Consider the following 16557-nt stretch of genomic DNA (forward strand, 5'->3'; position numbering starts at 1 on the left):
TTATGAACATTTTCTCTTTTTAACTTGATGTCCTCATTTGGAAAATGCATGCTTTACTGTCAGTGCCTCCTGACTTTACCATTTAAGCACCAATAGTTCCAAGCAGGGTTATGCTTACACCTTTTCCTAACGTGAATCCATCTATCCCTAGACATGCAGACCATGTTAGAGAGAAAATAAGAGAATTGTGAAACTGGCTAACGTAAGCTCACCAGAAACTGGGCTTTTTAGAAGTTAGCCTGTTTTTGGAGATTTTCTCATGCCTGTCCCTGCTGTAAGGGCTCCTAAACCGATCCACATACTGAATGAGTAGCAGCTTACTTTGTTTTTTTATTTTCTCTGAAATACTTGTGTTTGTCTTTCTTCTCCACCTATAGCATCATGACAATCTATATTTTTAACACTCATGTTTTATCTACCCTACCAAACATCTTGGAATGTTCCTCTAAATTTTCCCCTATTCTCTAGCTCCCCGCCCCCCCGTTTTGCCACTGAACAAAAAGAAACTGAAAAAAAGAATCTTCTTGATATTTCCTGTACTCTCTAACAAAACACTCAAGGCAACTTATCTGTAGTATTTGAGAAAACATAGGAGTCTGAAGGTGTAACATGAGAAATGGAATTCATTTAGCAATGCAAGGGTATCCCAGAGCTTGAAAGATGTTAGACCAATCAATAGGGGGAAAGTAAACATGTAATTTAATGTTTTATGTTTAATTTTTCATAGATAACAATGATCACTAATAAATCTCAATTGAATAATAATATTTTACCAATTATATATTATATTGCTTTAGATCTCCCATCAATTGAGATTTCTTTGTTATTCTAAAAGTCATGTATGCATACATATATATACACCCATACACTTAATGAAGAATTTAAAAAGATAGGAAAATTAAAAAGCTTTTGTAGTGTGTTATTTTCACAATTGTGATTGCACAGTATTAATATTTTTATCTGATTTCATTTAACATTATAACCTAAGAATTTGACCATTAGTTTTACACATTTTTGCAAGTCTCATTTTTTAATGTCTCCATGATATTTATCAGGAGGCTTAACATTCAATACATGTCTTGTATTTATTGCTTCAGTTTATCAAACAAGATATGCTTATTAGAGGCAATTTGGACTATGTGAAAAAGGTATGAATATACAGTGTCACACTCAGAGATAAGTGCTATTTCTGTACCATGTACACACAGAATTTTATTTAAGTGTAAGGTTTTCTTTTCTTGGCCTCTTCCTACTTTCTGTGAACATTTTCCCATACTAACAAATGTTTAGAAATCTCGTTTTTCATGGTTACGTAATGTTTCCTTGCATAAAGGTACCATAATATAAATAACTACTTTCTATTTAGCTCTAGATTTTGAGAACAAGTATAACTTATCTGGTCCACTTTCTTCTTTCTCATTTATACTTGTAAAAAACATGAAGGATCTGAATGTTTTTTTAACAGTAATAATTCTAATCTATCTTCATTTAAAATGTGATATTCAAAAGACAAATTGTGTTTTATAGCTTGTTTATGGAAATCCTAAAGTACTGTACTGATTGTGATGAAATACAGTTTAAGGAAGATGGCTCTTGGGCACCTATGAGATCAAAAAAGGAAGTACAAGAAGTTTCTTCCTCTTACAATGGAGTTGATGGTGAGTGTTGATTTTTTTTAAAGGTGGGCAGTCTTCCTGCTCTTAAAATGCTCAAATTTTATAAAAACCACTCAGCTCAGTAACTCTTATTAAATTATTAATTAAATGTTCAAAAGTAGTAAAGCTCCTTTTAAACTCACCTTTGCCAGCTTTTAAAATGTTGTGGTATAAGATTTCAAAGATTTCAATAAGTCTTTATAAAATCATGCTTTTGAAATGGTATCCTTTTAAATTTTTAGCAGATTGGTACAGATTTGCGAACATTCTTTTATTTGCTTTTTTTCTTTTCCTGGCTTTCAGTATGTTTTTGTTGGAGAGAGGCTATATGACTTTTTAAAAATGTTACCACAGCATTACTTAAGTATATCAGGTACCGTACACATAACCACATGTAATACATAGGCTTTGCGCTCAAGCTGCTTTTATTCTGAAGTGGACATACATTTTGATTGTCTTGATTCAGAATTATTTTTCAAAAAAAATTTTTTAGCAGCCAGTATTAAATAGTAGTTTTAAACATAGGCAAACAGAACCACTGTTGGTTTTCTACTCTCTGACCCCAGCAATATTGTAAGTCTAAACTATAACTGATAAATTAACTCATGAGCACACTCATGAGAAAAAAGAGGTGTCATAGGTCTTTTTTGCCTTGTGTTTTAATCATTCCCACACAGGATGCTTGAGCTCCACACTAGAGCATCAGGTGACTTCTCACCACCAGTCCTCAAATAAAAATAAGAAAGTAGAGGTGATTGACCTCACCATAGACAGTTCTTCCGATGAAGAGGAGGAAGAGCCACCTGCCAAGAGGGCCTGTCCTTCCTTATCTCCCACATCACCACTAAATAATAAAAGGTAAGTGCTGAGACCTTAAAATAAGAGTCATCATGAAAATTAATTTTGCAAACAGGATCTTCCAAATAAAATGATTATGCATGATTATAAAACTTAATTAGCAATCAAATAATAAGTTGAATTTTTTTCCCTTGTGTGTGATATTCTTGAGGGGTTTGGATAATGCATTAAATTAGATATAGAATTCATCAAACCAAAATATGGTTTTAGTACAGTGGTTCTCAAATTTTGGTGTACATCAGAATCACTCAGAGGGCTTATTAAAACATACATTGCTTCCCTACCCATCACTGTCTGATTTAGGAATAAGGACTGAGAAATTTTATTTTTCTAAGAACTTCCCAAGTGGTCCAGTGCTCATAGGATTTAGAACATTTACTCAATTTGGGAAGTATATGCTATAAAATTAACCCTAAGTAGGATGTTTCAAGTAGAAAACAGAGGAAGACCAGATAAATACTTTCAACCTGCCTCAGTGTGTAAGGTTGGCAATGAAAGAAGTCTAAGACTTAAGTTGCAGTACACTTAATGCTTTCTTTTTAAAAAATATATTTGTAAAAAAAGGAATTCTTACCATTTGCAACAGCATGGATGGAACTGGAGAGCATTATGCTAAGCGAAATGAACAAGAGAAAGATAAATATCACATGATCTCACTCATTTGTGGAATATAATGAACAACATAAACTGATGAACAAAAACAGACAGAGAAGCATTGATCAGACCGTCAAACCTGAGAGGGAAGGTAGGGGAGGGTGGGGGTAAGGAGGAGAGATCAACCAAAGAACTTGTATGCATGCATATAAGCCTAACCAATGGATACAGACACCAGGGGGGTGAGGACATGGGGGGGCGGGGGAAGCAATGGGAGGATAAGGACACATATGTAATACCTTAATCAATAAAGAAAAGAAGAAAAAGAAAAGAAAAATATATTTGTTTTGGTTTCAGAGAGGAAGGGAGAGGGAGACAGAGATAGAAACATCAGTGATAGAGAATCATTAATTGACTGGCTGCCTCTTGTATGCCCCACACTGGGTATCAAGCCCACAACCAACTCGAGCATGTGCCCTGCCCGGGAATCGAACCATGACCTCCTGGTTCATAGGTTGACGCTCAACCACTGAGCCACGCCAGGCAGGCTATTGCTTTCTGTTTTGCAGACTCATTTCCCATTAAGTCTCATCCTATATAATAAAAGCGTAATATGTAAATTGACCAAACAGTGGAATGACCAGGGGGCGGGGCTGGTGAGCAGGTGGCACCAGCGGGCAGAGGGAGGGGACGGTGGTCGGGGGATGGCAGCGACCAGCAGCAGCAAAGGGGTGATGGGCTGAGGGGCAGGGCCGGCTGCTTGCCAGCCGGCGCTGTCCCCTGATCAGTCTGCCCAGTTGCCTTCCACAGAGGGAGGCCAGACTGCAGCTCCCATGGGGAGTGGGCCTAAGCCATCAGACATCTCCTGAGGGCTCCCAGACTGTGAGAGGGTGCAGGCGGGCTGAGGGACCGACCCTTCCCCCCCACACTCGCCCCAAGTGCACGAATTTTCGTGCACCGGGCCTCTAGTATCAATAATAATGTACCTTGGTTATGCTTCAGTTCAGTTCATGAAACACTGTTATCTATTTTATATAAGATATTCCATGCTAAGTAAACATGGGTGATAATAAAATGGGTATGTACAGTCTTAACCTTGAAGGGTTCAGCACATTGTAGAAGATGATAAAACAAGATAACTCTAGTTGTACTCTTAAACAGACTGTTAGTCTCCTAGACACAGTGGGGATTCTCAGCAAAAAGACTTCATGCTTTGCTGTGAAGCACAATAGTAGCCCACTAAAGATTAGAAATAGATGTGCCTCTTTTTAGGTATATATTGGATTACACAGCCTGTTGTAACTGAATAAGAGCTGTTTTTAAAAATCTCCTTCCAATGAATGGTAGTGCCTGGAGAAAGAATGTAAGTGAAAGAAAGAAAGTCCACAGAAGGCATTGTTACAGATTTCAGGGTTCAGGAAAGAAAGTCAACACCAGGCCAAGAACAGGAGGCATTTTTTTGCTTGGAGTCAAATTACTTTCAGGTTTGCTATTATTTGATGAGATAAAACGATAGTCTATTTTAATATATTTACTAGAGGCCCAGTGCACAAATTCGTGCACAGGTGGGGTCCAGCCAGCCAGGCCCCAATCGGGGCGGAGCAGGGCTGGACCTGTCGGGAGGAGGAGACCGCAGTGGGACGTTGGCTGGCCTGCCTGCCCTACCGGGGCCGATCAGGGCCAGGCTGGCTGCAGGGAGGGGTCGCGGGCAACTGGCTGGAAGGCGCCACCCCCAAATGGGGATTGTGTCTCATATATTACTAGGGCCCGGTGCACAAATTTGTGCACAGGTGGGGTCCAGGGGCTGCCCCGATTGGGGTGGGGCTGGCTGGGGGGAGGGGCCACGGGCAGTTGACTGGCTGGCCCTTCCCCTGATTGGTGTGGTGGGGGCCAATCAGGGGAGGGCCCGTGGGAGGTTGGCTGCCGGCCCCACCCCCACCCCCCATCGGGCTGGTTTGCTGGCTCCAGTGGGCGTCATAGCGACCGGCATTCCGGTAGCTGGCTTTTTATGTATATAGATAGTTACTTGAAAGATTAAGTTGCAACAGTAAATGCATAATCGTCATAAATGTAGCTCCTCACTTGTTAGAGGACTTTGACTATTTCAGGAATCTTGGTGGTATAAACAAACATAACACAGGATGGTATTTCCACTCTAGAGTAGCTTATCTCAGCATACAGACAGAAATAAAAACAATTAAAAGCATTATTCTAAACAAAATGAATATTTAAACACTAATTCTACTTCAGATCCTACTTTATGAACATTTTACCTTCGATTATATGTAAACTGTAATAATTTTACTGTCTGAATATACATTTTTTCCTTAAAGGAAACTTTTTTGAGTGTTTAGAAATGTAATGTTTCTTCTTTGGATGTTTTTGTTGCTGTTCCTCCAAAAATAGCTTTGTTTATTATATTTGGAAAATTACATTAGGTGCATTAACTACTTCCTGAGCTTCCCAATGCATAACTGAACCCAGGCATAGTATTTGCAAATGTCAGATCTTTCTCTGTATTCAGATAAAACAAGCAACTTGGGAGTTTATGACATTCTGAGAAGAATAGTGCCATGTTCAATACTAGTGGCCATTTTATAATAACGACTAGCCAAAAAATAGAAGCCTAAAGGCAACATATTGCTTTTGTTATTGTGTGCTGTAAAGGAGGAAATGCGTTTCAGAATGTTATCACAAAATTGAAAGAAAAGGAGCCAGGCAGGAATTAGAAAGAGGAAAAGAGATCAGTAAATGTAAAAGTCTTCAGCCACTGAGTGTTTAGTATTCATCCAGAAATTTCCCTTGCTGTTTGGTATACCAAGATGTTTTCAAAGACTAGCATTTTAACAGCCTTCTTCTCTCTTGTAATCCCTTGGGCATTGTCAGAGGAGACAGCTAATGGAAAATGCTAGTTTTTATAGATGTAAGAGCTTTAATTGTTTCCATTAGATGAAACATTTTTATGAAGTGGGTGAGAGTGTATTTTATGCTTCGTATCCCATTCATAAAATGTGGTAGATGGTCATAACTGGAGCTCCATTCCTGGAAATCCAACCTTGGCATTTTTTAAAAAAATACATTTTTATTGATTTCAGAGAGGAAGGGAAAGGCAGAGAGATAGAAACATCAGTGATGAGAGAGAATCATCGATTGTCTGCCTCCTGCACGCCCCTCACTGGGGATTGAGCCCGCAACCCAGCCATGTGCCCTTGACCAAAATTGAACCCGGGACCCTTCAGTTTGCAGACCAATGCTCTATCCACTAAGCCAAACCAGCTAGGGCCAACCTTGGCATCTTTTTAAATATTCTATACCATTCAAATTGCATCTCCACAATAAAAATCACCAATTTCTAAATGCTAAAAAAAAAAAGAAAAAAAAAAGAAATTGCATCTCCACATTAAGAATACTTTACATGAAGTTTTAAAAGCAAAAGATAGACTCTTTATGCCTTCTTTTTTCTTTTATTTTCTATAATTTATATACATACCTGTTAGCCTCCTAATGGTTGGGATACCATATGATCCTTGTGTTTGCACTTAGGACTATTAGAATTATTTTCTTTTTAAAATCATTTCAATTCTTTTTCCTTTCTTTCCTCCTTTTTGCTTCTTGCCTAATTTTTGGTAAAGAAACATTATTTCACTACTCAGCTACTTAAACATTTCACTCTATTCCAGAATCCCACTTTTTATGTTGTTGTGTTTTTTTCCCCCCAGTTATACCATTCTCCCTTTAAAAACTCCACACCTGTTCATTATGGAGCATCTCTTCTCCTTGTCTTGCTGTCTTTGTTCATTCAGCAGGCCTTTTATGCAAACAGTGTGCTGGTGACTGTGCCAGGCAATGGATATACCAAGATAAACAGTACCTAGTTTTTATTTTCATAAAGCTTACAAGTCGTGGGGCCAGCTGTTCACTTCACTGCTCAGATTGCTACATTCCCCCAGTCTTGTCTATATGTGTTTTCTTTGCAAGGATTTACTTACGCTTTTTACTAGCCGACATTCCAGTGCTTATTTTTAAAAGGTTTCAGAATTTTGTCCACTATAGATACACTTCACTCATATCTCATTGAAGTAGCTCAGCCATGCCTTCCCCCTGCGTTCTGCAAGTATAGATGACGGTGATCCTAAGACAGCATATGATTTATGAATATTAGATACCATTGCATCCATCCATTTCTCCCAATAGCCTCTGCAGCTATTAAGTATACAGATCATTTTCTAATAAAGTCAGCCCTCTGTATCAGCAAGTTCTGCATCCACAGTCTACAGTTGGTTGAAATTCACGGATGTAGAACATGCTGATAGGGAGGGCCACTAAACAACTTGTGCATCCAATCTGTGAGGGTTCCTGGAACTTAATCCTTTGTGGGTATCAAGGAACAACTGTGATTATGATAGTCTAAATTATATCTCCCTTGTTTTTATTTTTAGCACAAAAGTTAGGACTCATGAGATGCAACCCCTTTGTTTGTTAAACTTAAAAGTTGATATGAATCATGAAAATTGTGTAAACCTTTTTTTCTTCTAGCATATTAAGTCTTCCACATCAAGCATCTCCAGTGTCCCGAACCCCAAGCCTCCCTGCTGTAGACACAAGCTATATTAACCCATCTCTTATCCAAGACTACAGGCATTCTTTCCACATGACACCCATGCCTTATGACTTACAAGGTGAGTCACCGATTGTTCTGTATTGTCACAGCATTATGGATGACTTTGATTTATATAGTCTTCTTCTGGGTGAGTCTGAGGAAGAATTGAAAGATTGGGAAAACGGAATTGGGCCTGTGGAACTGGTCATAAATAAATACAAATCCAGTTTCTTGTTTGTACTTTCATCAATAGCCAGTGTTTTACTACCAGTGATAACACTAATGCAATGATCTCTAGGTTATGTGGACTTCAAAGTAGTCTACAAGTTGTTTTTGGGGTGATTTCTTATATGCTGATTTGAATTTTGATACTTAGAATATTATTTTTTGTTCCCTGAATCCAGTTATGAGGCAAGAGGCATTGTGGGTAACTACTTTGTATTATCTTTTAACAATGCAGAATTGAAATATTACAAGATTTTAATTTTTGTTCCAGTAAAACTGATTCTTCTTTCTTTATTTTTTTTAATTAATCCTCACCCGAGGTTATTTTTCCATTGATTTTTAAGAGAGAGTGGAACAGGGGAGGAGGAGAGACACATCGATGTGAGAGAGAGACATCGATTGGTTGCCTCCTGCACACATCCCAACCAGGGCCAGGGACCAAGCCTGCAAGCGAGGTACATGCCCTTGACTGGATCGAACCTAGGGCCATTCAGTCCTTAGGCCGATGCTCTATCCCTGAGAAGAATCAGAGCTGAGTCTTCTTTTTTAAAGTAGTTTGAAATGTCATTATACCTATTTGTATAATGTATTTTGAGTTAATAATTCTTACATTACCAAAAAGAATTATTATTAAGTTCTCATATATCTTTATAATTTAATAACTTGTATATTATCCATATAACCTAAGAACATTTTTCTTTTTTATTACAAAAAGACATATAGGCTCATTGTAGAAAATTTACCACAAAATGCAAAGTGGAAGTTTCCCTCCACACTTCCCCAGCAGAAATCTCAGGCCACTGGCAAGGATTCTTGGGAGCTGAGGTAGTTGATTGGCTTCTTAGTAACTGTAATGAAAAAAACCTATTTCAGCTCCATCCAGTAGAACTTCCTACAATGAGGAAAATGTTGTAATCTACCAGCTAATATAGTAGCTACTAGCCACATGGTTATAGAGCATTTGGAATGCTAGTGTGACTGAAGAACTGAATTTTTTGTTTTATTTATTAGTAGTAAATTTAAATAGCCATATCATGTTATTAGCTGCTACTCTGTTGGACATTGCAGCCCTATTTTTCACTTAGCCCACTGCAGGTCTTCATGTTATAATCCATTCTAGTGTAGTCAGCAGGTGGGTCCCTACTGACTACACTGTCATGTTTGTATCTATCTTTGCTTGCACTTTTCCCCAAGTTAGATGTCATACAAGGCATTTTACTCACAGTGGTTTACTTGCTCTTTGCATTACACACTGGGCAATAGAGACAAGAATGCAAATTGCAGCGGGTGGCCTTGCGATGACTCCCTGGCAGCCAGGGATCAGAGCTGGTCCTCTGTAGTAGCTACCACCCCAATAGCCAGTCCGCCCTCAGAGTTTCCCCTCAGGCCAATGGAGACTGAGTCAGAATCTGCTGCAGGTAGTGGCAAGTGAACAAACTTAAGAAAGAGAAAGAAAATGTGTGCTACAACTTGCTTAACTTTTTTAACTTCAAACTTTATCATTCACAAAAATGAGGGCAACAGTAATTACATATCTCATGAGGTGCTTGTGAGGAGTAAATTAGAGTAGCTTGAAAAGTTACCAAAGAGAAGTCGATGAGAACATTTGGTGAAAAGTGCTATGTCAGTTCAGTACTCGGTGTGACAGGGCAGCAGTGGTCCAAGTCCCACACGTGGAGTCACAGGGAGGGCAAATAATTCCTAAATTGGACTTCAGGCTCAGTAATCTAGAGAAGGGAGGGATGTAAAACATTTAGCTCAACTCTTCATGTTTAAATTAAATTCTAAATAAATTAGAGTTAGCATTTAATACTTGTGTTTATTTTTGGGCATTTGGGAGACGTTTTTTTCCCCAAAATTAAAATAATTTTTTTTCTCTCACAGGATTAGATTTATTTCCTTTCTTATCAGGAGACAGTCAGGTATGTAATATGGAAAAAAAATGCTATGTTTTAATATTGAAAAGTATAATATGTAGCCAAGAGAAAGAAAATAAATTTCCTTAGAAAATTCAGGGTAGTCATACCTGTTACTGTATTATTAAGGTTTTAATTAAGACTAAATCAGAACCCATTGTCAGCTGTGCCTGAATATATAGAAAGGACAGCATCTATTTGTTGGTTTCCAGTTCTATTTTAGAAAGAAACAGGAGTGAATCGTATTGATTGATACTTTTTTTTTAATTCTCACCCGAGGACATGTTTATTGATTTGAGAGAGAGAGAGGAAGCGGGGGAGAGAGAGGGAAACAGCAATGTGACAGAGAAACTTTGATTGTTTGACTCCCGTACATGCCTAGAGCGGGCACCAGACCCACAACCAAGGTATGAGCCCTGACCGAGAATTGAACCGGTAACCTTTTGGTGTACAGGACGACGCTCCAGCCATTTGAGCCACCCGGCCTGGGCTTTACTGATAAGTTCTTGGCCAAATATCTCCATAAGAGAAATAGGGTAGACTCTCTTCTTTTCTGCTACTTCTGAGCATGTGCCAGTTTGGAAATATAATTTTGAAAATTGCTTTCAATACAAATTAAAACAAAAACAATTTTTTTCTGTTTCAGATACAAAAATGTCTCAGGATCAATGATCTGATCATTTCATAAGGCCATTTGATTTTACAAAATGTTTTGTGGGGGTTTTTTTTCGTGGTTTTTTTTTTTTGTCTAAAGTTTTACATATGTCTCCTTTTTCCCCAATTGACCCCTCCCCTCCCCCTCCATTCCCCCCCCGGGCAAGCCCCCACCGCCCCAGTGTGATTTTGCAAAATGTTTTAATAAATACTTCAAAAAAACAGATCCTCAGAATATATTAAAGTTAGGACTTTGTTCTGCTGAGAGGAAGCTTATGAATTTGTAAGTATAATTAACATTTGTTTTGTCTTTTTTCCCCTCCCTAGCATTATAACACGTCCCTCCTGGCCGCTGCAGCAGCAGCAGTTTCGGATGATCAAGACCTCTTACACTCTTCTCGGTTTTTTCCGTATACCTCCTCCCAGATGTTTCTTGATCATTTGAGTGCAGGAGGCAGTACTTCTCTGCCAACCACCAATGGAAGCAGTAGTGGCAGTAACAGCAGCCTCGTGTCCTCCAACAGCCTGAGGGAGAGCCATAGCCACACGGTCACGAACAGGAGCAGCACGGACACAGCGTCCATCTTTGGCATCATACCAGACATTATTTCATTGGACTGATTTCCTTGCCCCTGCTGCTCTCATCCCCACCCCAGATTAAGTGAACTTGGCAGAAAGAAGAGAACTTTGTGCTATGTTTTACCTAATTCTGTTTAGAAAAGTACACAAGCGTGTGTTTTTTTTCCTTTTTTTAGGGAAAAAAATTAAAAGAAATGTACAGAGAACAAAACTATATTTTCAGTTTTACTTTTGTATATAAATCTAAGACTGCCTGTCTGATATAACACTTGTAAAAATAAACCAAAAAAAGGAAAGAAAAGGAAAAAAAGAAAAAAATAACAAGTACCCACAAAACACCTTCAGTTCAATTTTCTGGATTCTGAAGATTTTTTTTTTTTTCACCATTTGTCCTATGGTTTTGGTGTTATTTTACTTCAATGGCATTATTTTATTTGCAATAACAAAAGGAATTGCATGTATGAAGTTTTAAATTGTGGGCTTTTCTTTGTTGTGGGGAGGGAGCTGGGGGCATAGTTTTAATTTCCATTTTCTAAAAATGACAGACTTGAGTTTTGTTTGTGTGTGCACATTTTATCCAGCCTTAAGTTATAAATCTCATCTGTCCCACTGCATTCCCTGTGTATTTTCAGGACTAGCTCATGGGTGTGTGTGTCCAGTGTGTGTGTGTCTGCATTTTTCTGTCATTACTGTCCCTTCTCTTCCCGAGTTTGCATTCAGTTGATAATCAGTTGCCTGCTTCTTTCGAAGTGCTTTGAAGTTTTTGAACTCACGTAGGAGCATCTTTATTGACTATTCCAATTGCATGTTCTCCATCACAGATTCTCCCTTATCTGCTAGATACCCCTGAGAATATGTTTTTAGAGATTGGAGAAAAGCTGTCTGGGTAAGGAGTAGGCTTAGCAGACCTGTGAATAATACGCTTTAGTCTAGCTCTTTATTCTAAATTTGGATCACCAGTATTAGGCACTTAAACAAAGTCTGTGAATACCTACTTTTTTAGCCACAGGGTAACAAGACTTCTTGTAAGATCTTCATACCAAAGTAGGAAGTAAAAATAGCTTAGAAAGCCCTGTTGGGTGTCTTGTGCAGCTGACAGAGATAAGGTTGCATCACCTCCCCCCAGAAAAAGAAGAAAGTCAATTATCCTAAAAGTATATTCTCTTCAGACAATACAATGCGCCATACGTGTCAATCTGTAGAAACCTGCTATCTGATCAACAGCTGAAATTCAAAATGGACTTGATTCTTAGTCATTTTATTCTCTGGTTCTGAGTGTACTTATTTTCTTAGCTATCTTGTTTGTTTTATTTTCCACTTTTAAAAGACAAACATGACATAGGAAAGTCAGGTATGTGTTTTTGTTTTTAGAATTCATGGATCAGTCTGATCTATTCTTAATTAATAATGCAACATGTAAATATTGAAAACTGTTTTCAGATGAGTGAGAGTTGGAAGAAAGGAAAAGTTCTACTTGTGTTCCGACATCCTCGTCAGAGAAGGTTATAACGTTTTCCAGGTAATAACTGATATTATGGGAAAGGTTTTTTAGCTGATTGAGAGGTTTAGCAGGTTAAACAGAAACGATCAAGAAGGGGCATCACAATGACCAGTTTTCCAAACTGGGTTTTGTATCACAACTGTTACTGTTCTCAGAGTTGATGGACCGACCACCTTTGTGTATAACACTGTTGTTTTAAACCTTGCAGTGGTATCAAAATGACCTCCTGTATCCCAGGTAGACTTCAAGATGGCTGTTATCTTTGGTTGTATGATAAAATTATGGCTCACATGACTGTGGCATCTAAAAATAATATGTTCCTTACAGCATCTCTCTGCCACTAAATTGTTGACTTGAATTTTGAAAAACAAGTTGATGTTGATATGTATATGTGTGTGTGTATATATATGTATTTATAGACAAGTGTGTGTGAGTGACAAATATAGTCTTCCCCAAGGCATGTGTATTCCACACATACATGGCTGAGTTAGTCACTAAACAATTTGCAATAAAAAAATTTTTATTGTTGGTTAAAGCAGGAAGTAGTTAAGTTTTAAAATGAATCTGGTGTTATGGTGAGTAAATACTTTAAGAACTCTCATTACCATATTAACTTAGGCTAATATCTACGAGTCTCATAATTGGTCTAAATTCAGATTGGGGTACAAATTACTTAAATTATGGGGAGTTGCTTTTTATTTCACATTGCAATAGGGGACATTTCTTATTAATTCAACTACATATGATAAAATGAATAGTTTTCTACGTTTTTGTTTTCTTTTTCTGTCATTGGTGTTAGTGGTCTCAAAATTCTGATCAATAACTTTGTGTATGATGCTGAATTACAAACTCTTAGAATGATCCAGTTGGAAACCCATCCCTTGACTTTCTTCAGCCAGTTTTAGAGAGGGTTGATTTTTCCTTAGTGTCCTGCATTTAACCAACCCACGGGAAGAATGGGTGATAGGGAGAAGTAAATGTCTGTCTAGTTAGTGGCTTTGGTCATGTCTCCACAGGAGAAACCATTCATTGTCTCTTTATTTTAGTTCATTCTACTCTAAAGAGTTTGTTCCCTTCAGTTGCTGACTTTTCAAAATGTTGGTATTAGTAGTAGCTATTACTCTGTTGGTCTCATGGCCAATATTAGATTTTCATGATCGGTAGTAATTATTAGTAGAGTCATGCACTGCATCTTCTAAGTTTGTTTTTTTTAAAGCATATAGTCATTTCATCTCTTTATTCCTTAGCCCACTCTCACTCCTCCACACATGGAGAATTAGTGATTCTCAGAATCTTTAGGCAAGTTGTCACCATCTCCCTTGCCTTGGTCTTTCATAATAGGTGTGCATATGTTTGTGTTTCTGTATAGTTGTATTGTATGTGTGTGTATCACACATATTTGGTAAAATAGCTGTTTGACTAGCAAGGTTGAAGTGGCTTTTTAGTTATTTTGTGGGCATTATTGGACACTTTTTAAAGCAATCTGAAGTTTAACCATGCCACACTTGGTTGACTAATTTATTTTGAACATTAAGTTTTTCTGTATTAATTTAGACATAATCACAATTCTGTATCATTAGCAACTTAGGAAAGATTCACTCAAGCTTCTGAAAAATGGGATACCTTGGCAGATTTTCCTTTGAGTCAAATGTTTGAAGCTGAATGAAAATATATCCCAATTTTAATTTCTAATTATTGAACATCATTTTTAAATAATTCCAGTTGTTAGTACATAAAACACTTCAAGATCTTCAGGACTTTAGAGCACATTTGAAGTTATTTTAGTAAGAGTTTTGTTTTATCAATACATGTTAAATTTTGTTTTATAATTAAAAATAAACCAACACAAAACCACAAAGCTTAGATTTCAGCAAGAGGGAGGGAGAATAGCTGGTGGTCCCAGAGTGTGCTGCTGTTAATTGTTTAATTAACAAAGGGGAAATGTATATAAACATATAAAAGTTATCATAAATTCCATAAACTTAAATCTGTGATTCATTGCCTTAAGACTTTCTCTCTTAGAATTTCCATACCGCATGCCAAACCAGTAAAATGGCTTTTAAAAATGTATAGTAAACCAATGTCAGTTTGTATAAAAGTACCAAGTGAAGATATTTATTACATGCATTGGAAAAAAATTGTTTACCTATTGAATGTTACCTGTTTATGTAGAGCTCTTTAGATGTAATAAAAGAAAAGCCTTCAGTTAATTTGTCTTCTGTAAAATACACTGCTGGGTGTGCAAGGGGACATCTCTAAGAGAAAGGCCATATGCTTTGTGCTTCCAAAGCACCTTTCATCCAGAGATTTCAAAGCATGACGAGTAATTCCTTTGCAACATGCTTTGAGGTAAGTAATGAATGTACAGTCATCATTCCCCTTTCTTATTGAAATATGGTTGGCTTTGTAATGAACCACAGCATCTGTTTAGTTTTAAACCTGTTTAATAATCTGCAATTTGAGAACTAAGAGCACTGTTGCCTTTTTTTGTAGACAATACTAGGTGCTAGATAAACCAACTGAAATTCCAGGAATGAGCATAAAGCCTGGACATGGGGTGGTGTAAAAACCGTTTCTGGGATAGAGGTTAGATAGAGGCCTCACAGGACTTTAGGACCCCAGCCATTGAATGCCCTTAATTCGGGGCACTGGGCCAGTGGAGATGAGCCCAGGTTCTAAGGAGCATTCCACACCACTTAGTGTGTTTCGGGGAAGCTATACTTCAGAGATTCCTTTAGGCAAATCAGATTAAAAGTTACTTTAAAGCCATACTTGGGCCCTGGCTGGGTGGCTCAGTTGATGGAAGTGTCATCCCGTACGTCAAAAGGTTGTGGGTTCGAATTCTGGTCAGGGCACATACCAGGGTGCCTACATTGAGGGTTGGATCCCTGGTCAAGGGCGTGTAGGGGAGGCAACTGATTGATGTTTCTCTTTAAACTAAACACATACTGGGGCCATTCCGTTTATCAGACAAAAAGGCTTTAAGGTGAAGTACCCTCATTTATTACAGCCCAGAACCTTCTTGCCCTGCCCCATCTAAATCAAAGGTGTCTAATGTCTGACCCTTGGTATCCCAGATTGGCTGTGCAGGATTTGCTTCCTAACGTCCGTGATGAGTTCAAAGGAGATGTGGGCTGAGACCCTTGATCCTTGGCTGAAAGTGAAATAAAGCAGTTCTCTATGGTGTGCCAACACCTACCCAGCCCTCGGGGATTTACCACGATGGCAATGAAGTTTCTGCACCTGGGCCTCATTGGGCTCTGGGAGCAGTGCTACCGAGTCTATTTTTATATCTTAAAGAAGGCTGCCAAATCATACAACCTGAAACCCCCAAAACCTGGTTCTGCTCCTGCACAGTGTGAACCTACGCTCTGCAGCTAGATAATCACAACTTCACCTACTTGGATGTCTGGGCCATTTATTGCCTGCCCTCCACAGAACCCTTCCCTACAGCTTCTAGGAATTTCTACTCTCATTGGCAGTCACACTGTTGTGAGATCATTGCACTAAAACTGACTGGTCCCCTGCCGTTTCCCTGGTGGCTGGCCCTTGTGTTTGTGTCTTGAATAGCCTCCCAAAAGACATATCTCCCTCGGTTTGGTTTCCTTTTGCTTTAGCCACTAAGCACCATTAGACAAAGCCACAGCCCAGAGAGCCCCATTTTGATACATACAAGGACGAAAATCTCTGTACTTAGAACTCTGCCCTCCCAACCCCCAACATGCCAGTGTGTGACTCCAACCCTTTTTAGGGCAGGGCTGACACTACCAATGGATCCACAAATTTGGTGAGCGCACACACAGCACCAGCCGGCACCTCCTGGCTACAAGACAGCTACTTGACCCGGTAGGGCCAGTACCCCTACTACTGTTTCCCAGGGCTCTTGCTGTGCCATGGCCGTGGCCTGCTCAGCCCCTATTACTCTCCATTAGTCATGGGAAATGGCTTGAAGCCATGAGCAGTTTGACCCACTTG

At 38.6% G+C, this 16557-nt stretch overlaps 1 protein-coding gene across 2 annotated transcripts in view; it reads left to right on the plus strand.

Moving 5' to 3' along the window:
• The window catches only part of PIAS1 (protein inhibitor of activated STAT, 1), a 94665-nt gene extending 79873 nt beyond the window's left edge, over window positions 1-14792 (plus strand). Inside the window, exons 10-14 of one of the 2 annotated variants that reach the window (XM_014536305.1) lie at window positions 1528-1658; window positions 2333-2513; window positions 7644-7786; window positions 9817-9854; window positions 10830-11354. In XM_014536305.1, the coding sequence (XP_014391791.1) occupies window positions 1528-1658; window positions 2333-2513; window positions 7644-7786; window positions 9817-9854; window positions 10830-11123 (787 nt within the window). In that variant the 3' untranslated portion in view covers window positions 11124-11354. Of the gene's footprint in view, window positions 1-1527; window positions 1659-2332; window positions 2514-7643; window positions 7787-9816; window positions 9855-10829 lie in introns of both variants that reach the window. The other variant, XM_014536304.1, reaches the window with a different exon arrangement.
• Window positions 14793-16557: the final 1765 nt, after the last annotated feature.

The sequence above is a fragment of the Myotis brandtii genome, unplaced genomic scaffold (assembly GCF_000412655.1).
Source record: "Myotis brandtii unplaced genomic scaffold, ASM41265v1 scaffold160, whole genome shotgun sequence".
NCBI lineage: Eukaryota > Metazoa > Chordata > Mammalia > Chiroptera > Vespertilionidae > Myotis > Myotis brandtii.